Source organism: Eleutherodactylus coqui, chromosome 4 (genome assembly GCF_035609145.1).
Source record: "Eleutherodactylus coqui strain aEleCoq1 chromosome 4, aEleCoq1.hap1, whole genome shotgun sequence".
Lineage (NCBI taxonomy): Eukaryota > Metazoa > Chordata > Amphibia > Anura > Eleutherodactylidae > Eleutherodactylus > Eleutherodactylus coqui.
This window is the reverse complement of record NC_089840.1, coordinates 254517182-254543212: the sequence shown is the minus strand read 5'-3', so window position 1 is coordinate 254543212 and position 26031 is coordinate 254517182. Positions and strand designations below refer to the sequence as shown.

The following is a 26031-nucleotide window of genomic DNA, read 5'->3' as shown; positions in this document are numbered from 1 at the left end:
TGGAGAAAAAGATAGATTAGGGAGCTTAGTAGGCCTCTCAAAAAAGATGTGTTTTTAGGGCACACTTATAACTTGATTGAAATTAAACTTGATCGTGTGGGGTAGTGCAATCCAGAAAAATGGTGCAGCTCAGGAAAAATCTTGGAGACGAGAACAAGAAGTTCAGATTAAAGAGGAATTTAAGGACCATTTATTTGAGAAGATTACCACTCAAAATTCATTCAAACGAATGAAAATGAGCGATAATTGTCCTGTGTAAATGCAAATAAATGGCATACTATTCGTTCATTTTCTGTTATCGCTGACTTTAAGTCAGCATAAAAAACATCACTGGATCACTGGCTTCTCACTGCGTGCGAACGCTTCCCTGAAGAATGTGAACCGCTGAGCGAGGAGCCTGCAATCCAGCAGTGATCTCTTTCTGTCTAAACGCTCTGCACGAGCGCTAACGACCTTAGCGATGACATCCGTGTTTGTGCGGTTGTTTAGACGACTGTTGTCCCGTTTAAATGGGACTTTAACCTAAGGTCATCAGCAGAGCGGTGGACACAGGTAGGGTGGTAAACAGAGGTGAGGGAAGATACATAGGGAGGTGCAGCACTGCGAGAGATTTATGGAGGCGGGTAAGGCACTTAAATTGTATTCTATAGTGGACGGGCAACCACTGCAGTGACTGGCACAGGGTGGAGACACTGGTGCAGTGACACAGGGTGGAGGAGAGAGGAGGGTTTAGTGAGGGGAAGACCAATTAGTAGTGAGTTGCTGTAATCAAGCAGCTCATGGCAACAATAAGAGATACATGACAAGGTGATGGTGGTCTGAATGGGTGAATGAATATCAACATGCAAACCATGAAAGATATGTACCTGAAGGATTAAAATAAAATAGTCCACCGGTTTATTGCGCTGGTAAAGATAATGTTCTGAAGACTTTTTGTTTTTCTCATCAAACTTCAATTCTTGGATCACGTTTGGATGTTTAAGCAGCCGTAGCAGGATCTTCTCTGACAGGTATGGAGTTTTAAAAGGCTCAATCTCTAAAAATTACATTTAGGGATAATTTTTGTAAATTACATCGAGCAGAAATAATCTAAAAATACATTTTGTAAAAAAAAATAAATATCAAGCCCCAAGCAGAGGTTGTCATTTTGCTGAAAAACTCGGCATGCAGTTACATTTCAGGCAGATATGCAAATGATTAGAGTTGTGTTGGGATTAGATGAATGGTCTTGTCACCTGAGGCCCTAAAACTGGCTTCTCCTTGAACTATAAAAAAAGGCTCTGAGGCTACTTGTATTTAGTGACCGCTTTTTCCGTTAGACGTCTCCACGACACGATTAATCCTTTGCAATCCAATTTTGGATTCAGGGTTTTCCTAGGGGGCTTTCTCTTTCTGCCATTATACAATGGCGCCATCTGCTGGCTAGAGCCAGTACTGTGGTATGTGACATGCTAGAGAGGCCTCCGACAACAGAGCGTCCAGTAATACACAGTAAGAATACCCTGCCGGATGTCTTCCGACATCAGAGCTGTACAGGCTTCAATCAGAATGTCTTTAGACGTCAGACAGTGGATTGGAAAGGGTTAAAGAGTTTTCACCCCGTTACCAGAGTCTGAGAGGGGCGCATTATTGGAATGTGAGAAGCTGGACAGTCGTATTGACGAATTGCCGCCACCTTGTCCGTTCTGACCAGACTGTTAGGAGGTGTACAACTGTAGGTCTACATAGTGGCACTGGTGTAAGTATTCGGGATGCAGGGGATGCGGTTGCACCTGGGCACAGGAGCCTTTAGCTACGCCCATGCATAGTGGCATACATCTGCCATTGACTTCCATTTTGAAGTAAAAATGCCCTAACCCCTTCGTGACAAGCCTATTTTTTACCTTAAGGACAAAGCCATTTTAATAGTTGTGATGCAAAAGCCATAACTCATTCCTGTTTCTGCAGGAGGAAGACGGCCGTACCTCAAGACGGACGTCTCTCTGCAGCGCTGGGAGAAAGAACATGTGACCGGCTTCATTGCAGTGCTGCAGAGAAACGTCCGTCTTGAGGTACAGCCGTCTTCTTCCTGCAGTGAGGACTCACATCAGCGCCCGTGTGACTGAGCCCTGAACAGCCAAAAAATAAAATAAAAAGTACATTAAAAGTCCTATACAATAAAACCCACTCCAAGGAATGTTTGACACTGTCACAAACCAAACTCAAGGTCTTTATAAGTAAATCATGAACAGCTCTGTGTTTTCCTCACATGTAATTCTGATTTGCTAACATTTCTTCATGTAGCAGCTATGCCCCTGCCACAATAGTACTTGGCTAACTTGAACGTGTGTAGTAACCTGTCGCCCTGCCTGGCACTAGTCTCTGGCTAAGCATTATTTCCTTCATTGGAAGCATCTGCCACCTCCATCGTAAGATTCAGAATTCCTTCCACCATAATTGCCTCCTTTCATGGGTCCAAAATTGGAAGAGGACTGCTTATTGTAGCTGCCAAAGTCATTGTAATCTCCACCATCTCCTCCTCCTCCACTGCCTCCTCAAGTGGCTTCCACTAAATCAACCGCAACTTCCTCCACTGTTGTAACTGTAATAGCTACCACCATTTCCTTCATATCCACCACCATGGCCTCCTCCATATCCGCCTCCTTTGCTTCCACCGTATCCCCAATTGTTGCTGCTGCTGCTGTAAGGTGGGTTACTGCCATATCCACCATCATTACCAAACCCATTGCAGTTATCGCCTCCATAACCACCGCATCCACTGAAGCCACCACCCCTACCGCCAAAGTTTCCTCCACCACATCCTCCTCCATAATTGTCGTTTTCAACAAAGCCACCGCAGCCACTAAAGTTTCCTCCACCACCACCACTGTGGTCTCTTTGAGTAGAAGATGCTACCATTTCTTGCTTGGACAGTACCTTCAGAACTTCACAGTTGTGATCATTGATAGAGTGGTATTTCTGATTAACAATCCTGTCTACTGAATCGTGGTCTTCAAATATGATAACAGCAAATCTTTCTTTTTTGCCACTTTTATCTTTCCGTATTTCTCAAAGTAGTCCCTTAAATGAATGCTCTTATATGTCCTCCTTTATGCCCCCAACAAAGATCTTCTTTACTGTGAGTTGTGCTCCCGGCCTTTGAGAATCTTCTTTGGAAACTGCATGTTTAGCTTCCGCCACACGCCCCTCTACCCGGTGAAGTCTGGCGTCCATAGCAGCATCAACTTCTGACACAGACGAATAGGTAACAACCACAAATCCACGTGAACGCTTGGTGCTTAGATCTCTCATGACCATACAGTCATTCAGGGCTCCCCATTGCTCAAAATGGTTGTGGAGACTGTTGTCAGTAGTCTCGAAACTCAAGCCCCTGATAAAGAGCTTCCGTAGTTGCTTTGGTTCCTTAGGTGACTCTCCCTTGTGCATGGTGTCTGTGATCAGTGTCCTTCGCAGCGCCGCAAACCAGAGCCAGACGCAAGACCTGCTAATACCGGATTGCTTTTTAATTTATTTTCGGGAGGAGATCAAATGAAAAATAGCAATTCTGGCATTAATTTTTAATATTATTTTTACGGCATTCACCATGCGAGAGAAATAACAAAATACTTTCATTGTCTGGGTCGTTATTCTAAAATATATTCAGCAATTTATCCATTTAAAGAGGGTTTATGAGGGGAAAAATGTATATTTTTAACTGGATTTCTTTCCTTTAAATTAACCTTTATTGAACTTTTTTGACACCATGTTTTAGCCCCTCAAAAGGGACTTAAAGTTGTGATCGTTCAATTGCTAGGATAAGTACACTGCATTACTTATGTAGTGCATTCTACTAAGCCTATGACAGCCACCTATAAGACTGGGCCAGAGGCGGAGTCTAGTAGGCTGATTTACATTGCAGACATGGAGGCCTTTTGTAGACTTCTGGCTGCCATTAGAATGGGTGTACTCAATCCTAGTGGTGGAATCTAATTGAGATCCCGTCACCTGAACTTCAGGCTTTGGCATATGTGGAGTCGGCAGCAGTCAGAAGATTGTTGATCATGCCTGTATAACGCTGTGTATTCACAACGAACACAGGTGAGCAGTATATATATATATATATATATATATATATATATATATACACATGATATATACACATGGTTTGATGATATCCTATAGAGAGAACATCTGTGGTAACGTCTGAGGCACCGACAATAACTACATCATCTGTGCGATACTATGGAGATCCTAAAAACCTGATCTGTTGGGGGGTTAGAAGGACTGGCGTTTGGGCAACACTGTCCTATAACATCCATATGTTCACATGCGAATAAGGGTGAGCTGTTCATTTGTTCACACAAACCACAAAATAAAGTCAGTACGAGCAGACAGCCTACAGGTAGAGCCATGCATCAATGTGAGAGAAGTCAACAACTGTACAAACCTGTTGCCATGAATCGATGTGTAGCCAGCAGAAGCTGAGGAGAAATCTTTACCTTCATCTCACTGTCTGACAGCTTGAAAAGGGAGAAGTCGTGTTGTTTCCTCTCCCGGTGGGGAATCCTTTCCTTCTTTCTATTATCAGCTGCACAAAAATGTGTAAAAATTCATATTGATTAAGGATTTCCAAAACAAAATATATACAAAAACGAAGCAAATTATTTCCAAGATTCCTAATTTCTTTAGATGCCAGAAGCAGGGATTCATTCATGCAATCAATAAAGTTTCCCATTATAGTATTAGAGGATCATCCAATGGACCAAGGCGTATGACACAATAATGGGCCCAAGCTCCAAAAAGAAACCCTATTTGGAGAGAAACACATAGCACTAGGGTCTATTTCTTATAGGATGATTTAAAAATAACCTATTAGACCTTATTAAAGGGTTTTTTGGGGCAAATAGGTCATCAATAGTTGATCAGCGGGGTCCAATGCTCAGAACTAGGGATGAGCGAGTATACTCGCTAAAGCACTACTCGCTCGAGTAATGTGCTTTAGACGAGTATCTCCCTGCTCGTCCCTGAAGATTCGGGAGCCGCCGCAGCTGACAGGTGAGTTGCGGCGGGGAGCAGGGGAGAGCGCGCGGGAGACAGGGAGAGAGAGATCTCCCCTCCGTTCCTCCCCGCTCTCCCCCGCCGCTCCCCGCTCCGCGGCGGCCTCTGAATCTTCAGAGACGAGCAGGGAGATACTTGTCCAAAGCACATTACTCGAACGAGTAGTGCTTTAGCGAGTATACTCGCTCATCCCTACTCAGAACCCAAGCTGATGTTGTGGTGCCCACTGTCAGTGCCACAATACACAGGGGTCAGAGTGGAAGCAGATGATTCTGACTCCTGTGTAGTAGCCTAGTGGTTGTATATGCAGTTCTAATTGACATTAAAGGGCCACTCTGGCGATTTTTTTTACTCATTCATTATGTAGTTATCTCTCCGTATGCATATATATATATATATATATATATATATATATATATATATATATATAGTGAGGTACTGAGGGGCATGATAGTGGATGGTCACTATATCGCCCCTAGGTTCCGCTATTATGCCTAGTGGGGCTGAAGGAATTTCATGTCCCACTGTTTGAGACATGAAAGTCCAGGGGTGCAATGTAATCTCCAGCAAGTAGTTGCTGGAGATGCTTTCTTTAAAAGTCTTTGGGCCTGGATTTTTGGAATGGATGACAGGTTGGTAGTGGGGCCATCCATTCCACTTCCTCCACTCCAGGTTATGTGCAAGATCAATCAGCACAGGTGCTGAGGCTGGGCCAGGGAGAGGTGTATATAAATAGCAGTGACTGACACAGGGAGAGACTGGATGGCTGCTGGACCCAGGCAGCCTGAGATGCCTGCTGGAGGTAAAAGCCCTGCTGTGTGGTGCACCTGCTGAACGTGACCTGTACAGGCAGGGACTGCCTGTTATCCTAATGCTGGACGGTTGTTTTCATGCCTGAAGCTAAGGCTGGATTTTCTTTGATATGTTGGACTGAAATAAACACAGGTCACGCCTGTACTTGGACTTTAAAACGTGTCTCTGTCTCTGACTGCTGAACACCCCGCAAACCCACACTCTACCGAGGTGTCTTCCCACAATATATATATATGAATGAGCTAGTGTTACCTTGGTTAGTTGTTTCTTTTGGTTTTCCTTCTAGTCTTTTTTTATAAGTGCTTTCAGTTCTGACCAGCTCAGATTCCTTTAGGTTTATGTGTTTTCAAATTAAGTCAGTTTCACTGTCTGGGTGATGCTGTTTAATGCACCTACCACAAAAACTGCTTACAGAGGAACACACACTCTCCAATCACTGTTAGGCCTTATTCACATGAGCATTTTTACGTAGCTACTTAGCCGCAATAAAACATCAGGCGAAAATCACGACAATCTGAAGTATCCGATTCCAATGTATTCGTTCAGATGGCTGATTTTTAGCTGCGGTAAAAAGTTGCGCCAGAAAAAAATAGGACATACGCGACGGAAATCAGCGACCGAATTTATATGCTGCTCGAAAAGATAGGTCTTGACCACACGGCTTTTGTACGTGCCGTAAGATTCCGTCTGAGAGTTTCATCAAAGGTGCCGAGAAATGTATGTAAACGGAATCATTGAATGTAACGAAATGGAACCATTCACTGCCATTAGTCAAACAGACACCGCTTTGGTATCCATTTGACAGGGTTTACGTTAATTTCCGCTATATTTGGAATATACAATAGCGTAGTTGACTACAAATATAGCAAAAATTAATTGAATCCTTGTCAAATGGACACCAAACTGGTGTCTCTTTGATTAATGGAAGTGAATGGGTATGTTTGAGGGTTCTGTCAAAATGCTGTGATCAGCACCCGTGACAGAATCCCCCAGCATGTACAAAAGGCTGTGCGAATGCCCCCTTATTGTATAGATTGGCCATAAACTCATACAAAACTCTTTACTGTATTTCCTTGTACCATCAGATAGCAGAAGAGGTCCCTTTAAAAAGGTGTCTTATTTATCACGGTATCCTATCAACCAGCATCAGAAAGAGGATATGATAAAGTATAACTTACTAATGTATGTCCCTTCTCATTTGCGGCTTAGAAGTCCAGTGGGCATTTTACTTAGTGATTGACTTATTTCTGTATAGAACCTTATACACAGATAGCTGTCAATCACTAATAGCACCACCCACTGGACTCCTGAGACCAAAATAAGTAGAGGTTGAAATCAATAAACTAAGGCTATGTTCACATCTGTGTTCGGGGGGCTCTACCGCAAATCTGGCATGCCTGGTAAAATGCCGGATGCCTGAACAAAAACGGAATGGACTGCACTGGGGTCTCTTTGGCACCATTTGGATCCATCATAACATGGATCCGTTCTGCGAAAGGATTCCCCTTTCCTGCTCCCATGACAGAGCAGAAAAACTGAATCCCCTAAGTTACAAAATCTTTTCTCATAATATTATATATCAAACTGCTCAGCTCCTCCTGCTCTATACCATGCTACCTGCAGACAGGACTATATGTACAGTGTGACAGGTTCCCTTTAAAAGGAACATCTCAGCACGTTGCAGCCCCATAAAACTACGTTATGGGCCTTAAAGGTGAGAATATGGGGAAGGCGGTCCGGGGAGCTGTGTCTCATAATCATCAGGTCCCCCGTTCCAGCGCATGACTCTTTTCAGAAGACTGTATGGACATGCTCTCTCATTGATCTCTAGGGGAGAGCATATGCCCATGGCTTTCCAAAAACAGTTACGCTGTGTGCACGCACTGATTTCTCGGGGGCACAGCACTGGACTGGCAGACCCGGCTCCCTGTTCCCTTAGAGTCCAATTACATAGCTTATGACGCTCAAATGTGCTGACAGGTTGCTTTCAATGTAGCAAAAGAAGTACAAAACAATGAATGTAGTACTTACTGTACAGATCGGTCTCATCTAGGATCTCTGACTTTATGATCTCTTCTATGATATCCTCTAGTGTAACAATTCCCATCACTTCATAAAACGGATCCCCTTCTCCTTCGTTATTGACTCGCTGTACTATGGCCAGGTGAGATTTACCTGTGAAATCACAAAGAAAAAGTGCAGTCAAGCAACATTGTGTCCACAGCAGCAAATTCAGACTGTTTTAGGGCTCGTTCACATCAGTTTCTGATTTCCATTTTGAAAAGATTTTAATTTTTTTTTAAATACGACATTTAATAAAACAGAATTCAAACGAAAATGAACCGTAATTGTGGAGCTGGTAGCCCGATCCGTTAAAAATACCGCTTCTAGCAGTTTGTTTCTGTTTGCATTCGTTTTTAAAGTTAGTTTCACACGGGTGAGCGCGAAATCAGGCCGAGATTAACCCTTTCCAATCCACTGACTGACGTCTGAAGACATTATGATTTAAGGCTGTACAGCTCCGATGTTGGAAGACATCCGTTGGGGTTCTCTTACTGTATATTGCCAGCCTCTCTGCTGTCGGAGCCTATCCAACGTGTCACCTCATGCAGTACCGGCTTAAGCCAGCATATAGCGCCATTGTATAACAGCAGAAAAAAGAGTAATCCCCCTAGGAAAACCAGAATACAAATTGGATTGGAAAGGGTTAATGGCCCGATATCACCCTCACCATCCATGTGAAAGCCCCAGTTATACGAGGTGTTTTTATGTGAAAACAGTGTCGCATCGCTGCGGGGATGAAGGAAAATTACCTGCCGCGGCAGAGGATCACAGAGTTCTACCATCACTTTCAATGGGAGACCCCACGATGCGGCCACCGGCCCCGATAAAAACAATGGGCGATATCGCAGAAAGATCGGACATGCTGCAATGTGTTTCCCCACAGCATCGTATCGTGCTGCTATGCAGGAAAACATCGCTCATGTGGATCCGTTAAATGGATATCAAAAATGGAATCAAACTGAAAATTTCTGTTCTTTAACCCCTCAGTGACATGGCCTACTTTGGACCTAAGGATGCAACAATTATCTTCACTCTTCAAAAGCCATAACTTTTAAATTTGTCCGTCAACATGGTTGTATGAGGGCTTGTTTTTTTCCCTTCGCGAGCTGTAGTTTTTTAATGGTACCTTTTTTTTGGTACATGTAATATATTGTATAACTTTTATAAATTCTTTTTGGGGGGCAGGGAGAAAAAAGCCCCATAAATTCTGCCATTGTTTTTTTTTTTTTATAAAAGTGTTAATCATACAGCATGAAATTACATAATACATTTTTTTTCTGCGGGTTGGTACCATTACGACAATAACAAAATTATGTATTTTTATTTAGGTTTTTCTACTTTCGCACAATAAAACCCCTTTTTTTAAAAAAATTTTTTTTTTGCATCGCTGCATTCAAAGTTCCATAATGTTTTTATTTTCCCATCAGTGGAACTTTCAGTGCCTGTTATTTGAGTCACGAGCTGTAATTTTTATTGGTAGCATTTTGGGATGTATATCGTTTTTTGATTACTTCTATTGCATTTTTTTCCTTTTACAGCGCAAGATAAAAAGTGTATTCAATTTATTGTATGGTTCGTTTAAGATCACATTACAAGGACCCCCCTGTAATGCCATCCGCCCTCATGCTCTTCCTTAAAATGCTGCTTTTAAAGTGATAAATGGCAGAGATCAGAGGTTCCTCTGATCTCTCCTGTTACAATGGCGCTGCAGCTGTGTATTGCATATTCATGACTAGTCTCACATGAGTTAAAAGGATTATCCCACTGGGGGTCCAACTGTTGAGACCCCTAGGCATCACAAGAATGACACATCCAGTCAAGAAAATGGAGTTGCAGGGCGCATGCATAACAACCAATTAATTAATTCCTATGGGATTGATGGAGATAGCCAGGTGCTACACTCAGCTACCTCCACAAAGAGTGACTGGAACAGTGGTGACGTATGCGCACTGACACTTCATTCACCTGGTAGACTTGGGGTGTGCCATTGTCATGATCGGTACTGGTGCATCTTGTCTCCACCAGCAGAATGGGTGGGGACAAACTGCACACCCACATCTACACCCACAACTTTAGATTTGCTGGGCACCAGAATGGGTGGAGGCAAAGTGCACACCCCCAACTTCTGATTGGCTGACCTGTAAAACCCACACCCCTTACCACTGCAAACATACCGGGGGGAGAAAGCATTGTTGGCGGCAGTGTCCTGAGCGGGGGAACAGCAGCAGCTGCTGTAAGTCCTGGGCAGAGGCGCCCAGCACCACAGCAGGGGTCCAAGAACAGCTAGCACTCCGCTTTGAGCTTTTCGCTATGAACAAGGTTTTTTTGCACACGCCAGCATATTTCGCTGCACTTTTTGCGCCCACAGGGCATGTTGGTTTGTGCACGACAGACAAACACGTCTCGATTTAAATGGCTATTTAGTGAGTTTCAGATATGTTCCTTTTCCAGCGGAATTGTGCAACGTATTGCGCCTCTCCTTGCACATTTCCCATCGACTTCTATGGGGCCTTTGGTGCACAAATGTGCATGAAAAGTAGAGCATTCTGGGGGTTTATTTGTGCGCGTAAAATGCACACGCAAAATCCAAAAATGTGAACGAATCCATTGAAATCAAGGGGTTCTATTCTCAGCGTATTGTGCACGTAAACTTTACGAGTGCAGATATGCTCATGTGAAGGAGCTCTTAAGATAACAAAGTTCTGCGCTAAATATATTTACATAGTAGGTTTTGAATTTATGTCCTATTAAAAAAAGTGACATTTTCAGTGTTTTTTCCCAAATTTAATGTGACTATTGGGAGGGGGGGGAGGCAAAACTGTGGGGGAATGGGAAGTGGATAATGACGCAGGGAATCCCCTTATCACCCACCCCTACCAAAGACCATGCACTAGGCAGAACACGGTGTATGAGTTTAGTCAGTGTTCCTTCTATGGGCTTAGTCACACGGGCGCATCGGTAGAAGACGGCCACACTTCAGGACGGACGTTTCTCTGCAGCGCCGGAAGAAAGAACATGTGACTGGCTTCATTGCCGGTCATGTGTATTTTCTTCGGCGCTGTGGGGAGTCGTCCGTCCTGAAGTGCGGACGTCTTCTTCCTGCAGTAAGGGCTCAGTCACACGGGCGCCGATGCGCCCGTGTGACTGAGCCCTAAGGCTGTAATGTAAATTGCTTAGCCACAGTATTTTTTTAGCTCAAATCAGCAGTAGATGCAAAAAAAAATTACATTTTTCGTTTCCACATCTGCTATTAGCATTAACAAAAAAAGAGATCCAAAATACTGATCAAATATACAGGTGTGAAGGAGGCCTTTAAGATGGACTTTGCCAACTTTCTTATGATGTTTTTGCAACAAATGTGCCGAGTGTGAATGAATATACATTAGAGTTGAGCGAACGTACTCTGTCGAGCCAAGAAGAAAAAAAAAAAAAGCTCGACACCCGGCGTCCCACATACAAAAATGCTCGAGTCTCCCATTGTAGTCAATGGGTTTGTTACTCGAGTAGAGCTCTCGAATTTTACGAAAAGCTCGACTCGAATAACGTGGATCCGAGCATTTGGGTGCTCGCCCATCTCTAATATACATCCTTCAGGAAAGTTCAAAAGTGGCAGATACTTTTGCAACTGCCTTGCTTATCTGAAAGAGACTTGCAGAAATCTATATGAAATAAGATTTTTCAAGCTCTGCAACAATCTTTTCGACACAAGTCCTTGTGCTGTCCTCTCCACGGACCCTGCGTTTTGCATGTCCTATTCTTGTCCGTGAAAACATACAATAGGACATTGCATGACCGTATATAGGCCGCGTTTTCACGCTATCATGGTCTGTGTGGAAAATTGTTGATGTGAATAGCTGCACAGGCTATTATGAACCAGTGTGCACCGACCGCACAAAACCAGGGGTTGCAGGACAGGGAGCTATAAGAAACCTGACAGGTTCCCTTTAAATTCCTCATAGTACAGCACACTGAACAGCATTATACAAGCTGCTGTTTATGCCAGCCTGTATTCTGTCAATGGGCTCCAAATTATTGTCTGGAAGGAAAGCTTTCATTCTCAGGATCTGTGGAAGTCCCAAAGGTTCAATGCCACCATTCATAAAGGGGTGGAATATCCTACCGTAATGATATACTATCCTTTTTCAAGATGGGAATACCCTTTAACCCCTTTAGTGGCACGCCCAGAAAATCTCCTTCCTCCAAAATTTGGAAATTATTTTCCCAAATTGTTATAATGTATTCTTTCATTACAAAAAATGTTACAATGTGATTGTTGCATTCCTTAATAAATACTTGCAAGATTAAATTGCATTGTTGAGTCTTATTACTGTGAGGCATGACATGGTAATAATAAACCTGCCACTGAAGGGGTTAAAGGGGCCTTTCAAAAGGGCAGAATTTTTTCCATACTCTGCACCTATGGCCTCATGTCCACGGTGAAAATCAGGCCCGCTATGGATTCTCCATGGAGAATCCGTAGCGGGTCCCTCCTGCCCCGCGGACATGAGTGCTGAAAATAAGAATAAACTCACCTGCTGCGGACGGTGCAGGTCTTCCCTTCTTCATGGCCGGATCTTCTTTCTTCGGCCGGCGGATGTGCTCGGCACGCTGGCAGCGTGCCGCGCGCATGCGCCGGGCACATCTGCCGGGCCCAAGGAAAAAAGATCCGGCCGTGAAGAAGAAAAGACCTTACCTGCGGGTAAGTTATTCTTATTTTAGGTCTCCCGCGGATCCGGACAGCTTCCATAGGCTTCAATAGAAGCCTGCGGGAGACCCGCACGAAAATGAAGCATGTCACGTTTTTTTTTCATGCTCCATTTTTTAAAAATTCACTTTTATTGACCATCCGCGGGTATTTATTAGAGATGAGCGAGCATACTTGTCCGAGCTTGATGCTCGTTCGAGTATTAGGGTGCTCAAGATGCTCGTTACTCGAGACGAGCACCATGCGGTACTCGTCTCGATTAAAGGAGCACTGACCATTGAATTCAATGGAGCCGGCAATACAGCCGGCTCCATTGAAAGCAATGGGCTGCCGGCGAGTGCGGAATGAATTTTCGGGAATGGCTTAAAAATATAAGCCCTTCCCTGAAATTCATCCAGAAATGTGTAAATAGTAAAAAAAAATATACTCACCTTTTCCCGGCAGACGGAGTTCAGCCGCAGCTGGCCGGCAGTTCTCCTGAACTGCTGTGAGTAGTATTCAGCAGCCGGGATTTAAAATCCCCGCCTGCTGAATGAGCTGCCTCTGATTGGTCACAGCCTCACCAATCAGAGGCAGCTCTCACTCACCCATTCATGAATTCAGCTAAGATATTGCTATTCATGAACTATCTGCCATTGGCTGAGCGCTCAGCCAATAGCTAAGCACTAGCTGCTATTGGCTGAGCCCTCAGCCGATCCGCACAGCCCTTTCAGGAGGCGGGGATTTTTAAATCCCCGTGTGCTGAAAGAGCTCAGTAGCAGTGCCGGGGAGCCAGGCGGAGGAGGACGCGGCTGACAGCAGGAGAGGTAACTTTTTTATTATTTTTTTAACCACTTTTTTATGATTATCGGGGAAGGGCTTATATTTCAAGCCCTTCTCCGATAATCATTCTGCGGGGCTTGTCAGAAACCACTGCTTTTAATGGGATCGGCAGCAGTGCCGATCCCATTGAAAGCAATGGGATAGTATGCCGCTGACTTCTGCCACAGCTGTGACAGCTGTGACAGAAGTCAGCGACATTCTCCATATCTTTTCAATGGGGCTAGCGCTGCTGCCGCTGGCCCCATTGAAAAGACTGGCGATGTCGCAGCGATATCCCAGCGATTTTGGGATATCTGCCTGCGTTTGTCTCGCACTGCGATGCGAGACTTTAACTTTAGAATCGCATCGCAGTGGAGAAAAAAACGCCAGTGGGTGGGAGCCCTTATAGATCCCGAAATCTTCAGGCTGTCAGTGTGATGTTCAGACAACTCAGAGCTTCCTAGATTGTTGCTTCATTTATCTATTTCAGCTATTGAACAAGGCAGTGAGTGTAGGACTTCTCTCATCAGTTTATAGACGCACTACTCGGGTATCTAAAAATGGTTTTTTCTAAACCAGACAACCTCCCTAACAGGGCGTGCCAAGAAGGAAACCCCTGTTCACATACCCTACTAAGGCATATGAACACCAGGGTCTTCCCTCTGTGGCTCCTGCAGAGCTTGTATTACTTATGTGAATAGCTACTATATAAGGGCTCATTCAGACAAGCGTGTGTACATACGTCTGCACAAAACCAGACGTCTTTTAGAACTATTGGTTCCCTATGGAGTGTTCACTTGTCCGTGTTTTACAGGTGTGCAAATGCAAGTACCTCTAAAACCTCGGACATGCCTGCACCATAGGTCCGTGTCAATATTCCTCACGAGGAGTCCCCTTGTCACCGAACAATGTGACAGCACAGTGACAAGGGGACTCCCCGTGGTAAGTAAAGAATCCTCTGCTACAGTGTTCGGTGACAAGAGGACTCCCTGCAGGGATTAAAGAATCGTCTGCTACAGCTATTACAGCTGTGGCAGAGGATCGTGATGTTCTGCCATTGCTTTCAAAGGGGCCGCCGCTGCTGCTGGCAGACTCATTGAAAGCAATAGGATGCAGGCACACCCTGCAGTGATTTTTGGGAGAAGGGCTTTAAATATAAGCCCTTCCCTGTAAATCATTCCTAGCTTGTGTAAAAAATAAAAATATATATATACTTACCTCTCCGGCGCTGCCAGGGCTCATGCGCATCTAGCCGCTTGGGTCCTGGCACTGTAATGAAGTTCTTTCAGCAGGTGGGGATTTAAAATCCCCAGCTGCTGGAAGGGCTGTGTCTGATTGGCTGAGAGCTGTGACCAATCACAATAATTGGCTAAGAGCTGCCTGTGATTGGCTGAGCGCTCAGCCAATCAGATACAGCCCTTTCAGCAGGTGGGGATTTTAAATCCCCACCTGCTGAAAGAACTTCATTACAGTGCCGGGGACCAAGTGGCTAGACGCGCCTGGGCACCGACAGCGGCGAAGAGGCGAATATATATAATTTTTTTTTTTTACACCAGCTAGGGATGATTTTTAGGGAAGGGCTTATATTTAAAGTCCTTCCTTGAAAATTACTGCAGGGGTTGCCAGCAGACCATTACTTTCAATGGGGCCGCCGACAGCAGACACGGCCTTATTGAAAGTAGTCCTGCATTCACGCGTTTGTGCATGTATGTGGGCGCGCTGGTTTTGTGTGCACCAACACACGCTCTTGTGAATGAGGTCTAATACTGCATTTCCCCTGCAGCAGCTGCTTCACCCTGCAAACTCAGGTGTCTTCTGGGGAGATGTGAGGAGCAGGACAAAATTCCAGCAGAGTTCTTGCGGAATGGCCGCACCGAAAAGCTGCGAGACTTCTGCTGGAAAAGCGCAGCCTTAAAACCCGTGGCCTTTAGAGCAGTTGCGCCATCGGCATTCTGCTGCGGCTTTCTCTCCCCATAGAGAGGCCGCTGCGGAAAAGAGAAAAGAATTGACATGCTGCGGAATTTAATTCCGCACCGCATGTCAGTTTGCGTGCAGCTTGGCTGCAACGTGTTGGTCACAGCATGTGGATGAGATTTTTGCTAAATCTTGTCCACTTTGCTGGTTTATCCTGGGATTAGGAGCCGTGGGTGGAATTACCATGCGGACTTTCGGCACAGAAATTCCATGGCAATTCTGTCCCATGTGAACCCAGCCTTAGGGCAACTTCCCACGAGCGCGATCTTTTTGCAGCATGAGGGCGGTTTCAGACGACCATACATCGGCTGGGTTTTCACGCCTGGCCGATATACAGTGTCCCTCTCTGCAGGGGGAGGAGGCTGGAAGAGCCGGGAGCAGTGCACTGAGCTCCCGCCCCCTCTCCACTATTTGCAATGGAAGGAGGCAGGGCTAAGTGTCAGAACTTAGACGCGTCCCCGTCCCATTTCAAATAGTGGCGAGGGGCAGAACCTCAGTGCACTGCTCTTCTAGCCTCCTCCCCCTGCAGAGAGGGACACGGTATATCGGCTGGGCGTGAAAACGTGGCTGATATACGGTCTTCTGAATAAGCCCTCAATGCCATGCTATCACGGGCGTCTCTGCATATTTTACTCTACTTTTTCAGTTCACATAGGCATGGGACACAACTGCATTCCAAGTTAATAGGCCATTAAGCCTAATTGATCGATAGTAGAGATTAGCGAGCACGCTCGGTTAAGGCAATTACTCGAGCGAGCATCGGTCTTTTCGAGTAACTGCATACTTGTCTGAGAAAATTCGGAGGGCGGCGGGAGAGAGAGATCTCTCCCACCCGCCGCCCCCTGAATTTTCTCAGCCGAGTATGCAGTTACTCGTGCTCGCTCATCTCTAATCGCTAATATGTTGTTTTCCCTCAAAATTGCACTGCATACTGCACATTTGTGTTGGTATTGGAGACCTATGGGCCTTTAGTGCACTAAAATAGAGCATGCTGCATTTTTTTTTTCAGCGCACGCAAAAATGAACCCATTGAAAACAGGTTCTATTCTCTGCGCATACAAATGCACATGCTTGTGTGAAACCGCCCTCCTTCTGAATAAGTGCCGTGGGGCTTGTAGTACCATGTACATCCAGGAGAATGCTGCTGCAGGTGTAAGTTGATTTGGATGGCTCTTTTTGTGGATCGCTACAGCCAGCCAATCACCACCCATCTGTGCACATGCACTCTTGCTAGAGGCTGCCAGTCATTATACTTCATCATTTCCTTTCTGGACCCTGGAGATATTGTGTCAAGTGTGCGTTTCCGTTTGGTTATGTCTCTCTGGTCTGAATTCTGCCTGATGTAGTGTCTGACACCTGAATCCCCCTTTCCTTTAGGCCGCCTGCAGACGAGCGGGTCGGACCCGGCGGCGAGGATTCTTGCCGCGGGATCTGACCCGGGCGCCTGCAGGGACGAGCGTGTAATCACCCGCGGCCGGCTCTTTTATGTGCTGGCTGCCGGCGCATGCGCAGACCGGAGCCGGTGGCTGGGTGAGTGATGTTTCTGTGTGGGGCTCTGCAAGCCCCGCACAGAAATAGGACATGCCGCGGTTTGCTTGCCACGCGAGTTTTTACGCGGCCAAACCGCGGCCGTCTGCATAGGATTCCGTTTGTTAACGCAATCCTATGCAGGCTTTGAGCGGCGGAAATCCCGCCACGGGATTTCCGCCTGTGTGCAGGCGGCCTTAAGCTAAATCTACACCTGTGACATCGGTGGTCCATGTGATATCGCTGCATTTTCTCATGGCGATAACTTGATTTTGTGGCGCTACAAAATCGCGCAACTTCATAGCACCACCTGCGAGGATTTTCTGGGGTGGCTTGAAATATAAGCCTTACCCCGAAAATAAGCCCTAGTTGCAGTAAAAAAAATACATCACCTAAGAAGCGCTGTCTCTTCTTCACATCCGACACTTGTCTTCAGTCAGCCCTTCCTTGATCGAAATCTTCGCCTCCAGGAAAGGCTGGCTGTGATTGGTTCATGAACGTCGGGGATTCAGCCAACTGGAGCAGGCATTCGATGAACCAATCACAGCGATTCATTCATTCATTGAGTGGCTGTGATTGGTTCATCGAGCACTGGCTCTGATTGGCTGAGCCACTGAGCTCATGAACCAACCACTGCCAGCCTTTCCTGGAGGAGGGTGATTTTGATCCTCAAATCCAGGAAGGGCTGGCAGAGGACTGAAGACAAGTGCCAGGGATCATCAGGGAAGAAGACTGACAGCGCCTCTTACGTGATGTATTATTATTTTTTTTTACTGCAGCTAGGGTTTTTACAGTAGGATTTCCCTCTTGTAAAAGTCGCATCGCACGACACAAAAAAACATGGACTAGAACAAACTGCGGCTGTATAGAGCATGCCAGGATTTTGTAGTCTCGCAATCTCGCAGGCAACAAAACATCGCTTGTGTGAAAGAACCCATAGGAAAGCATGAGCTCTACATACATGCGATTTGTAGCACTGTCACACTGTGACAAAATCACACGGGAAAAATCACCTGTGTGGATGCGGCCTTAGGCTACATTCACAAGGCCTGAGAAACTCCGCTCGAATGTCGGTTATTCACACCAATACAAGGCGTTTTTGATTAAAAAACACCTTGCATCACTTCTGTAAAATTGCAATCCTCAGACGTGTTTCAGGAGGGTCAGAAAATCGCAAATGTTTCCCATTGATTTCAATGGGAAACATCGCACTCGCATGCACATTGCACGGCATGCAATACAATGGGCGAGGTATTCCAAGGGAGGAAAAAAAATGCTCATGTGAAGAAGTCCATTCTAAAGAATGGAGTTCATATTCCTGCACCAAACTCACCTAAGATTCTTGCCTGTGTGAATGAGCCCTTACTCTGTTTCGCGTTGGATGATTTGGTGTCCAGTCCGGAGTGCATATTCTTCCCTTATATATATATTATGTTCATGTAGATCGCTGTTCACACAACCTGCACGAATGTAACAACTGGATTGTGTACGTTGGGACAACCCCTTTAACCCCTTAAGGACACGGCCTATTTTGGTGTTGAGGACCAAAGATTTTTTCATCTCCATTTTTCAACATCCATAACTTTTTTATTTTTGCGTCGACGCGGCCGTATAAGGGCTTGTTTTTTGCGTGGCGAACTGTAGTTTTTATTGGTACCATTTTTGGGTACATAGACTATATTGTAAAACCTTTATTGGTTTTTTTATGATTGTAGGGAGTGAAAACGCATCAATTCTGCCATAGATTTTTTTTTTTGGAAAGCGTTAATTAATAAATGATACAACACATTTTCTGCGGGCCGGTACGATTACAACGATACCAAAATATATTTTTTTTAGGTTTTTCCACTTTTCCACAATAAAAGCCCTTTTTTTTAATTATTATTTTTTTCTAAATTCGCTGCATTCAAAGTCCTGTAACTTTTTTATTTTTCCATGGATGGAGCTCTCTGAGGGCTTATTTTTTGCGAGACGAGCTGTAGTTTTTATTGGTACCATTTTGGGGTACACACGTTTTCTTTGATCACTTTTATTGCGTTTTTTGGGAGGCAAAAAGCAAAAAATTTGCATTTTGCCTGTTTTTTTAGCATTTTTTAAACGCTTTTTGCCGTGCAGGATAAAAAGCGTGTTAATCTTACTGTACGCATCGTTATGGACACATCGATACCAAATATATGGGATTTTTTTTTATCCTAATGTGAAAAAAAGCATAAAAAAAGGGTTAACATTTTTTTTTACATTTTTATACTTTATTTTGCTTCTATTTTTACGCAGTCAGTGTCCCTTTGAGCACTAATGATCGCTCCGATAAGGCATGGCAGGACTTCTCTCCTGCCATGCCTTATCGCTTATTACAGCTATCTTAGGCAATGGCAATACAGAATGCCTGTATCTCGAGATGTTATCGTGAGAGCCAGCTGGAGTCAGAGGGAGCCTGCTCCTTCTGTGAACCCTTTTTCCTGCCGCGATCTACTTAGATCGCGGCAGGGAAGGGGTTAACAGCGCGGGGGGGCATCTCTGTTACAGCGGGAGGCCGGCTACTAGTGACAGCCGAATCCCGCTGCGGGGTAGCGCGAGATCTGCTATGATCTCGCGCTATCCTTATGACATAAGGGTATGTCATTTTGCGGTAAGTACCCCGCTCCCATGACGTACCGTTACGTCATGGGGAGGGAAGGGGTTAAAGGATATCAGTCACTTAAATTTTGGCCTAGTAACCCAATATACTGTTAAGTGTTTGAAACCATAAAGAATCCAGTGTTAGCTTTATCTTTTTTAAACAGTTTCCCATGCAAAGAAATTGCCAATAAGTTTCGGGTGCAGCATATGCTAATTAGCTCTGCCAGTGGTCTGGGCTCTCTTCCTGCTAAACACTAAGGCCTCCTGTCCACGGATGGATTTGCATTGCGGAGTACGGAGTGGGATTCCACCTCCGCAGCAAATCCAGCCCCATAGCATGCAATGTAAAAATGCAATTTCCTGCACACGATTGGAAATCGATTGAGATTTTCTGCTCACGGAGAAAAGAAAAAAAAAAATCGCAGCAAGCCATGACTTTGTACGGGCTACGCACTGACAGCTTCCATTGAAGTCAATGGAAACCGTCCGTCCCGCAGGCATTCTGCAATCGTCATTGCAGAATGGAGCCACATCATCGCCATAGCAATGGCATTGCATCCTCTGTTCTGCGCGTGCATGCTGGAGCGCAAGCCGGCACATCCGCAGCAGAGAAGAGATGTCGGACAGGTATGCGGAGGTCACCGGGTTGAACTCCACCGCAGGAATCCCACATGCGGGGTCCAACCCGCCCGTGGACAGGAGCCCTAACTCCTTTCTTCCTAAGATTCATCCAGCTCTGACTGCTGGAGAAGTCGTATTCTACCTGCAATGTGCTGCACTGAGTGATCTGGTGCATGCGCAGTGACTTGTTCTCAGGCTAGAGCGATGTCAAGCGCACGTGCAGCCATCAATACAGCGCAAGGGCATTGGAGGTGGAACGCATGATGTCTCCAGTGGGTAGAGTTGGAGGCATTAATCAGCAAGAAAAGGGGTGTTTTTTTTAGCATAATGGGCAGTTAGAGAGTCTGCACCACTGGCAGAAGCGGACTGCTCATTGGACAGTCCAGGGCTAATTAGCATATAGCATGTGAGAAACATATTGGGCAATATCCTTGCACAGGAGACAGGTTAGATTAAAAAAAACTGCTGGATTCCTTGTGATGTTGCACACTGACCAATACATTTGGAACGCCAAAAGTCAGAACATGCCACAATTTTTTGTATATGACTGCATTCAATGGAATGGGTTCATATTCGTGAGAGATTTATGCGTCTCGCAACGCACAAATCTTGTACGATTTTCTCAGCCGTGTGAAAGCGGCTTTAAGGAGAGATGATACCCTTCCCGACCCACATCATGGGCCTCTCACTAGCCAAGCCAGAAACCTACTGCACACTGATGAGGGGCAAAAACAGCCGTCTGTGTATGGTATTCTGGCTTTTGGTCAATTTCCAGTCATTGTTATAAAGACTTGTATAAAGTCTTACATTGATTTGCAGGACTGCTACTTTCTTATAGATGGCGCTGCAGTGGTATTGTTCCATCTTCCTTACCAGCTACATGATAACACATGAAATAATTCTACCAATCAGTAAAGAATTATTTGTGAGTTGCTGCAATCTGAACATTTTCCCGAGGATTCTGTTGGGATTTGTGTTACAGGATTATCCACAGCTGGAACCATTAGATGGTTGTAATCACTGTACTTTATGCGCTAGATACTGTACTAATGTAGCACGTTGCAGGGGTTAAGCGATGGTGATGACTAGTGAGTATACAGGACTCTATGAGAGTGGAAATAACTGCAAACAGGAGAAATGATGTATAGCACTACTACTAACAATACAAGATGGTCCAGTGTAGGGATGGGGGCTAATGATACAGAATCTAATGTGGGAGGATGCAGGAGCTGAGCGATAAGTATTCCAACCTGACAATGACGATACCAGCTGGTGACAAGGGATGGAAAAGATTTAGGTTAGCAAGGTGAAAGCAGAAGACAAACTGAAGATCACTTATATGGCAGCAAAAACAGTATTCCATAATACAAGTCTAGAACGAGCACCAAGAGTAATAGAGGAAGATATCAGGAAGTCAGATACAGGAAGCGGCATGAGGTGTGGGCACTGACACCGGACTGCTCATAATAATACAGGGTGAACGGGTGCAGTAAATGATATAGCAGGATGCAGGAGCTGGGTGATATGGACTGTAGTGAGGAAACAGCATATAATGTAGCAAGATGCAGGATCTGGATGATATGGACTGTTGTGTGGATCCGGGCAGAGGATGGGAGATATGGACTGTTGTGTGGATCCGGGCAGAGGATGGGAAGATATGGACTGTTGTGTGGATCCGGGCAGAGGATGGGAAGATATGGACTGTTGTGTGGATCCGGGCAGAGGTTTTGGGATACACTAGATATATAATGTAGCAGGATGCAGTAGCTGGGTAATATGGACTGTAGTGAGGATACGGAAAGAGGATGGGAGATATGGACTGTTGTGTGGATCCAGGCAGAGGATGGGAAGATATGTACTGTTGTGTGGATCCAGGCAGATGGGGAGATATGGACTGTTGTGTGGATCCAGGCAGAGGATGGGAAGATATGGACTGTTGTGTGAATCCAGGCAGAGGATGGGAAGATATGGACTATTGTGTGGATCCAGGCAGAGGTTTTGGGATACAATAGATATATAATGTAGCAGGATGCAGTGGCTGGGTAATATGGACGGTAGTGAGGATACAGGAAGAGGATGGGAGATACTAGGTATATAAAGTAGCAGGAGCTGGAAGATACAGAGTGCAGAAGTACGGGGATACAACATTACATATACTGTGTAGCAGGATGAATGAGCCAGGTAACATGGATGGTAGTGTGGATACAGGCAGAGAATAGGAGATACAAGGATGCAGGAGCTGGAAGATATGGATTGTAATGTGGATGCAAGCAGAGAATAGAAGATAGGACAGTAGATAGAAGTGGCAGGATGAAGGAGCTGGATGATTTGGACTGTAATGTAGATACAAGCAGAAGATGGGAGCTACTTTGTATATAATGTAGTAGGGTACAAGAGCTGGCTGATACAGACTGCAGTGAAGACCCAAGTGGAGGATATGCAATGTAGAAGGATGTAGGAGCTGGTGGTGACTCTAGGGAGAATACATGTCCAGGATCATAGATACCTAAGGTGCAAATAGATGACTGTAGAGAGGAAGATACAGGTTCAGGATGGGGGGTGTTGGGTGTGTAGTAGGATGCAGGAACTGGTGATGCTGATGACTGTAGTGATTATACAGACCAAGGTTGAGGAATACTAGATTAATAGCAAGTAGGATGCAGGATCTATACAGACCAGGGTGGTTATGTAATGCAGCAGGTTGCAGGTGATGGTGATGACTGTAGTGAGGATACAGACCAGGGATGAGGGATACTAAAAATACATAATGGAGTAGGATAATACTGACAGTGCGGAAACAGAGGATGGGGATATTGGTTATGTAATGCAGTAGGTTGGTGATGGTGATGACTGTAGTGAGGATACAGACCTGGGATGAAGGATACTAAATACATAATGGAGTAGGACAATACTGACAGCACTGAGGAAACAGAGGATGGAGATACTGGTTATGTAATGCAGTAGGTTGCAGGTGATGCTGATGAGGATATAGGCCTGGGATGGAGGATAATAAATATGCAATGCAGTAGGATGCTGATGACCCTGGTGAGGATGCAGGCCTGGGATGATACAGTGTAGTAGAATGCAGGAGCTGTGAGATCCTGTAGTGGGTATACAGTAATACTAGATATATACAATATATAGGAGGATGCAGGAGCTGCTGATAACTGCAGCGAGGATACAGGCTGGGGGTTACAGGTGATGACAGGAGGCAGCACACAAGGGATGCTCCATGCTGAGCACACAGGCAGGCCTGGGATGAGGAAGCAGGAGCCGGTGATGGAAGAGACTGCAGGCCTGGGATGAGGAAGCAGGAGCCGGAGGTGGAGGAGGCTGCAGGCCTGGGATGAGGAAGCAGGAGCCGGTGATGGAAGAGACTGCAGGCCTGAGATGAGGAAGCAGGAGCCGGTGATGGAAGAGACTGCAGGTCTGGGATGAGGAAGCAGGAGCCGGTGATGGAGGAGGCTGCAGGCCTGGGATGAGGAAGCAGGAGCCGGTGATGGAGGAGGCTGCAGGCCTGGGATGAGGAAGCAGGAGCCGGTGATGGAGGAGGCTGCAGGCCTGGGATGAGGAAGCAGGAGCCGGTGATGGAGGAGGCTGCAGGTCTGGGATGAGGAAGCAGGAGCCGGTGATGGAGGAGGCTGCAGGCCTGGGATGAGGAAGCAGGAGCCGGTGATGACTGCAGGCCAGGGATGGGAGATGCAGCATGAGACCGGGAGGATGGCAGAGGATCATCGGGTTGTGCTGCCAGCCGCTCTCACCCTTCTTGAACTCCTCCAGCACGGCGTCCAGCCGGGTGTCATTGAAGACGCAGTGGAGCGGCCGGTGGTAGAAGCGGGTGACGGTCTGCAGCGGCGTGCAGTCGTCGGGGTCCACGAAGGCCAGGTCCTTGACGAAGAGTATATCCACGATGTTGGCCCGGTCGTCGCCCTCGTAGACGGGGATGCGGGTGTAGCCGCTGCGCAGGATCTCGGACACGGTGCCGAAGTCTAGCACCGCGTCGGAGCGCAGCATGAAGCAGTCCCCGAGCGGGGTGAGCACGTCCTCCACCACCTTGGTGCGGAGCTCCAGGGCTCCCTGGATGATGTTGAGCTCCTCCTTCACCAGGTCGTTGTAGGGATCGGCCGCCCGCAGCATCTCCAGCAGCTTCTCCCGGGTGTAGAAGGTGCTGATCTCCTGGCGCAGCGCCCAGTCCAGCAGGCGGCTCAGCGGGTAGGACACCGGGAAAGTGACGGCCATGAGCAGGCGGGTGAGCCAAAGGCTGCGGGAGGCGATGGCCAGGCCGTGCCGGGAACACACCGAGTAGGGCGCCACGTCCCCGCAGAGAAAGACGCAGCCGGTGCAGAGCAGCACGGCCAGCCAGGGCTCCGCGGGGAGGGACGAGCACAGCCAGCCGGCCAGGGAGGCGTTCGCCAGAGCGTTCCCGAGCAGCAGGGTGCACAGCAGGTAGGAGCCGCGGGCCCGGACTGACTGCACCCGCCGGGCGTGCTCCTTCTCCGCAGGGGAGCCGCTGTTCTGCAGCACCCGCAGCTCCACCGGGTCCAGCGAGAGCAAACTGAGGCGGAGCCCGCTGAAGAGCGCGGACATGGCGAGCAGGAGCAGCGCCACCAGCGCCCGCAGCCAGCCCGGCATGTCCTCGGCGACCTCCCGGACCTCCAGCACGAAGTGCTCGCCTCCATGGTGCTCCCAGTGCCGCCCGTCAAAGGCGCACAGAGAGAACAGCTTCCAGCGCTCCCCTTTCCGCAGCTCGCGGACTCTCACTTCCACTACGGCCGAGCCTCCGTGAGGGGAGGGCTGCAGAGGGCCGAGCACCTCCACGTCCGATGCCCAGGCCCCCTCGTTCTCACACGGGTCCCCTCCCGCCCTGGGCTCCTCGATGAACACTAATCTGGGGGGAGGGCCGGAACCGTTGCCGGCCGCCGAATTCGGCTGCTGCTGCTGATGGGGCAGCTGCTGTTGGACCGATAGCGGCGGCTGGAAGTAGAGGCGCAGGGTGAAGCGGGTCCCCTCAGCCGCCCTCAGAGTGCCACCCTCAAGGGACACACGACCGCCCACCGTGTCCTCCGGGCGGAGGCCTAGTAGCCAGGAAGACGCGGGCCGGGGAGACAGGGAGATGAGGAGGAGGACGGCAGCAGCGGTGGCCGCCTCCGCCATCCTGAGCCCTCCTCACCGCTCTGACAGGAGAGAGGAGGCGCTGACTGCGCGGGGAAGCGGTTGCTAGTCACATGACTTTTAATACGATTTGGGATAGGTCGGAGTGTGACACGTGATCGTCGACGTAGCAACACAGCTATTAGAAACGTCAGCCGTATGTGGGGTGGAAAAAGCCGGGATGAAAGAAATGGCGGGAACATGATGCTGAGGAGTGGACTGCGCGCTAGGGCAGGTCACGTGACCGCAGCGCCGTTGATGATTGGGCGAGAGATTGCCGCCTGATAAGAGGCCCGCAATGGTTGTGTGGAAAAAAGGCGGGAAGAACCCTATGAGGTAAAATAAAAAAATCACACTGGTAGCCGTTTTCTTTATGTTAAGTTTTAGCAATAAAATTAATTTGTCCGTCTTACAGAAAATATATATTTAGGTTATAAAGATGGTAGAATTAATTCAATGCAGAATTGGTTGCGTATTAACTTTCATGGGAAAGTTCTGAAATGTCATATATTTATAAGTTCTTGCACCAAAAACCCCAATTTATCAAAAACACAGCTAACCAGGATAGGAATATAGGATGGAGCTGGATTATTCTGTCATAATGGTGAGGAAAAGCCGGACGTTACCATTTTAATACAATTCCTCACTTTAAAAACATGGGCGTCATATGAGGGAGTCACACGACCGTATCGTAAGTGCATCTTATGGGGGCTCTGTCC

The 26031-nt window shown here is 46.7% G+C and overlaps 1 protein-coding gene and 1 pseudogene across 1 annotated transcript in view; both read right to left on the bottom strand.

Moving 5' to 3' along the window:
• Positions 1 to 25315, bottom strand: part of CNNM1 (cyclin and CBS domain divalent metal cation transport mediator 1) — a 46615-nt gene extending 21300 nt beyond the window's left edge. Inside the window, exons 1-4 of the mRNA XM_066601690.1 lie at positions 23923 to 25315; positions 7882 to 8025; positions 4427 to 4567; positions 867 to 1036 (exon numbers count right to left, since the gene is read on the bottom strand). Of these exons, the coding sequence (XP_066457787.1) occupies positions 867 to 1036; positions 4427 to 4567; positions 7882 to 8025; positions 23923 to 25315 (1848 nt within the window). The remainder of the gene's footprint in view (positions 1 to 866; positions 1037 to 4426; positions 4568 to 7881; positions 8026 to 23922) is intronic.
• Positions 2382 to 3426, bottom strand: LOC136624978 (heterogeneous nuclear ribonucleoprotein A1 pseudogene; annotated as a pseudogene).
• Positions 25316 to 26031: the final 716 nt, after the last annotated feature.